This window comes from Quercus lobata, chromosome 3 (genome assembly GCF_001633185.2).
Source record: "Quercus lobata isolate SW786 chromosome 3, ValleyOak3.0 Primary Assembly, whole genome shotgun sequence".
Taxonomy (NCBI): Eukaryota; Viridiplantae; Streptophyta; class Magnoliopsida; order Fagales; family Fagaceae; genus Quercus; species Quercus lobata.
The window spans coordinates 10,954,570-10,958,917 of record NC_044906.1 but is presented as its reverse complement, the minus strand read 5'-3'; the positions used below and the strand labels follow the sequence as shown (position 1 = coordinate 10,958,917).

The window sequence follows — 4,348 nt, the reverse complement described above, 5'->3', positions numbered from 1 at the left end:
AAGCTTGAGCTCCATGATTGGTGCAAGCTTAATTCCAAACTTAATTCCCCTTTGTGTTATATCCCATGGAACATTATATTTTCTTTTATCATATGGGCGATTTGGTTGGGTCAAAATTCTTTGATTTTTATAGGAAAATTCATTCCTTATCATATTTTAAAACAAAACGCTATATTTTATGCCACAAAGTTTTTCTTCCTCAGCATTGTTTCGTTGGGGCACCCATCCCCGTCTTCCCTCAAATACATTAAGTGGAGCTCGGCTCCTTTTCCTTACGTAACTCTTAATACAGATGGAAGCTCTTTAGGCAACCCCAGAGAGTCTAGTGCAGGTGGCATGGCACGCAGAGCTAATGAAGAATGGTTGTGGGGTTTCTCATTACACCTAGGAGTCACCAATAATACTATGGCTGAACTGTGGGGTATCAGAGAGGCGTTGGCTTGAGCATGGGCCAAGGGTCATCACCGAGTTTGTCTTCAAACAGATTCTCTTCTTGCTTACAAATGGTTAAAAACTAATGAAGATTATCCAATGGAATTTGCTAACTTGATTTGGATTACAAGTGGCTCCTTAGTAGGGATTGAGAGGTGTGCGTTGACCATATATGAAGAGAGGCTAATAGCTGTGCAGACTTACTAGCAAAGAGGGGTGCTTCTTAGTTGGAAAGGGAAGTGTTGTATGATACATGCCCCACCTTTTTGTGGCAATTTTTATATTGGGACTCCATGGGTTTTGTCTCATCCCTGAGTCGTCGCGGTTAATAAGGATCTAGTGGTGTTTTATTTAGTTTCAGCTATTCCTCTCTTCGATTTGGTCTTATTCGAATTGTGTTCAGTTTGCTTCAGTTTAGTTTGTGGTTTGTGTGTTGATGTGTTTCCTTGTACTGTAGTCCTGTTGTAATATATTCCTGTTTGTAAGACTTCTGCTCATCTAGTATATCTCCCGTTTATGGGAAAAAAAAAAAAAGTAAAAAAAAAAAAGAGGAAATATTAAGGATTATTCTTTTCCTTTCTCACAATAATGCGAGAACTATGCTGGGATACCAAATTACCAATATTCTCTCTCACGTGAGTAACACACACATAAAAAAGAGCAGCAGAGAGAGAGCGAGAGAGGGAAGGAGACAAGAAGAGTGGAGGGTATGAAATGTCAGAAGCTGATTAGTTTATTCAGTTAATGGAAGGTGGAACCTCCCATGACACCCACTTGTAACTGGTTCTTGTTTTTTTCAACTCAGTTTCTGACCCTTTCTTCTCTCAAATTCAACCTCTTCAAACTCCAAACCCTACAAACTCTACAGCCCCCCACCACCACCACCACCCAAAACTCCATCGCACCATGGGCTCCCAATCTCACCCTCACCCTCATCTCAATGGTGACTCCAATACCCACATCCCAAAAAAGCCAAAGCTTTCATCTTTATCATCTTCTTTAATCACTGAAGCTGAAATCCAAAACGAATTCAACCACCATGACCCCACCGTAGCTCGCATCAACAATGGTTCCTTTGGCTGTTGCCCTCTCTCCATTATCCAGTCCCAGCAAGAACTGCAACTCGAATTCCTTCGCCAACCTGATCACTTCTACTTTTCCGAACTCAAACCGGGCATTCTCAAGTCCCGCATCCTCATCCAACGCCTCATCAATGCCCACCACCTTGATGAAATCTCCATCGTCGATAACGCCACCACTGCAGCCGCCATCGTCCTCCAAAACATCGCCTGGTCTTTCGCTGAAGGCAAATTCAATCATGGTGATGTTGCCATTATGCTTCACTATGCTTATGGTGCTGTGAAAAAGTCCATTGAGGCCTATGTCACCCGTGCCGGCGGTCATGTTATCGAGGTACATTTGCCCTTCCCTGTGAATTCTAAAGATGAGATTGTGTTTGAGTTTAGGAAGGCTTTAGAGAAAGGGAAAGAGAACGGTAAGAAAGTGAGGTTAGCTGTGATTGATCACATAACTTCAATGCCTAGTGTGGTTATACCTGTTAAGGAATTGGTTAGGATTTGTAGGGAGGAAGGTGTGGATCAAGTTTTTGTGGATGCAGCTCATGGAATTGGGTGTACTGATGTTGATATGCAAGACATTGGTGCTGATTTTTACACTAGTAATTTGCATAAGTGGCTCTTTTGCCCGCCTTCCATTGCGTTTTTGTATTGTAGGAAGTCGCCTGGGTGCATAGACTTGCACCATCCGGTTGTGTCTCACGAGTATGGAAATGGGTTGGCTGTGGAAAGTGCTTGGATTGGAACTAGGGACTATAGTGCTCAGTTGGTGGTTCCTAAGGTGTTTGATTTTGTCAATAGGTTTGAGGATGGTATTGAGGGGATCAAGAAGAGGAATCATGATAATGTTGTGGAGATGGGGCAGATGTTGGCAAAAGCGTGGGAGACAAATCTTGGATGCCCTCCGGAGATGTGTGCTAGCATGATCATGGTTGGGTTGCCAGCTTGTTTGGGGATTTCAAGTGATTTGGATACTTTGAAGTTGAGGACACATTTGAGGGAGAAGTTTGGTGTGGAAGTGCCTATTTATTACAGGGCACCAAAAGATGGGGAGTTTGATGTGGTAACTGGGTATGCAAGGATTTCTTATCAAGTCTACAACAAAGTTGAGGATTATCACAAGTTCCGGGACGCAATCAACCAGCTTGTTGGTGATGGGTTCACTTGCGCTCTTCTTTATAATTGAAGAGGTGTGTTTTCCTTTCATCTACTTTTTAATGGTTTATAGGCTGTTTGTCAGTCATACAAGGTACAATTTCATTTCCTTGTGTCTGGTACTCTAGTTGACCTGCTCTTTTGTGAAGTAGTAGTTAGTATTCTGTTGAATGAGTGTGATTTCAGATTTTGTATATTTTAAGCCTGAAAGTATCACTCCTCACTCTTCAGGTATGTGCCATAACTTATTGAAGTATTCTACCCCCGAGCAAGAGGATGCATTCATACTTTTCTCATAGAAACAGTAGTTTAGTGCCTTTAAAAAGTGATATCATTGAAATCTGCTTCATTTCATTATGTTGTTTAAATTGTAAGTTTAGTAATTTGTAATATATTTTTTTCTTTTCTGGCAAAAACCACATAAGATTGTTTTTTTATTTTTTATAGCTGCATATGAAAAAAGAAGAAAAAAGAAAAAAAAAAACAAAAACAAAAGGGTTATTCCTTGAGATTCAAATGATTATGTAGCTTATGCAGCAGACCTGTTAGCATTTATTTTCATTTTAGGCAACTCAGTATTTATTATTCATCACTTTATTCATAACTTGCATCTTTTCCTACTCCTTATTTTTTAAAATCTTTCATCGACTTTTTCTAATTTGCAGACCTTCCACTTGTTTTATACCATCTCTCCTACCAATGAGATTTATACCCTGTCACAACTCACTTCTTACCACAGAAAAGCAAAGCCCCTTTCCGAAAAGGAGACACATCAAGTACAAATAGTTTTAAAACCTATAGAATACACTTTTTCTATGAGATTCACAAAAATTTGTATAATCATCTTAACCACAAGGGTAAGCATTGATATGGCAACATCTTTGTGCGTCATTCTCATTACTTGCAACTAGACATTAGTTTGTAATCAGAGCGGTAAGGATGCTGTGTTTCAGATTGCTCGGAGTGCTATTACTTGATCTTTGTTAGCTTGTCTATCTCGAATATAATTTCAATGTTTCACTTTCTGAAAATTCTGTGGATTAGTTGTTGCTGAAAAACGAAGGAAAACATTATTAGAACGAATGATTATTTAAAGTCCAGAATGGTTGAGCAGGATTCCTTTCCCTTCCCCTGCCCTGTTAATTCCATTATGTGTGTAATTTGGAAATCTTTTCAAGCACCATGAGCAGATTGTCTCCCTTCACCCCTTTCTTCCCTCCTTTTGAGATTAAGCACTACTGATATCTTTCCAATTTGCTGTTATATTTTGGTCTCACCAATTTTTGTAAGTCTGAAAACTCATAACCTACTACTCCTTCTTTATTAATCTTATTTTGGTTGGTATTTTTTAATTTCTTAATTTAAAAAGCTAAAACCAGTTTTTTGGTTCAGTATAATGAATCTTGTTTTGTCATTCCTGCGAACTGAAATTAAAACTTATTTTCAATGTTGTGATGAAAACTAATAAAAGCTCAATTTTGTTTTCAGCAGCTCAACTAAGAACATTAATTTTTCATGTGTAGTAGTTAAAGTGTTTGTATGATATTTCTGACTTGGAATATTTCATGTGTGTGTGTATCTTTGAACAGAAGTAGTTTTGTTAGCACCTATTATTATTCATGGGTATGAAACCAGTGAATCATAGAACTCTTGTTAGCCACATCAAACATGAGGCATAGTATTGA

The 4,348-nt window shown here is 38.8% G+C and overlaps 1 protein-coding gene across 2 annotated transcripts; it reads left to right on the top strand.

The window, feature by feature from the left end:
* Nucleotides 1-956: 956 nt before the first annotated feature.
* Nucleotides 957-3,995, top strand: LOC115981667 (probable L-cysteine desulfhydrase, chloroplastic). 2 transcript variants are annotated; one of them, XM_031103957.1, is made up of 2 exons: nucleotides 957-2,698; nucleotides 3,329-3,995. In XM_031103957.1, the coding sequence occupies exon 1, from the start codon at nucleotides 1,339-1,341 to the stop codon at nucleotides 2,692-2,694; it is 1,356 nt and encodes a 451-aa protein (XP_030959817.1). In that variant the 5' UTR covers nucleotides 957-1,338; the 3' UTR covers nucleotides 2,695-2,698; nucleotides 3,329-3,995. The 2 variants fall into 2 exon arrangements, with proteins under 2 accessions (XP_030959817.1, XP_030959816.1); XM_031103956.1 differs by lacking the exon at nucleotides 3,329-3,995 and adding an exon at nucleotides 2,895-3,020.
* Nucleotides 3,996-4,348: the final 353 nt, after the last annotated feature.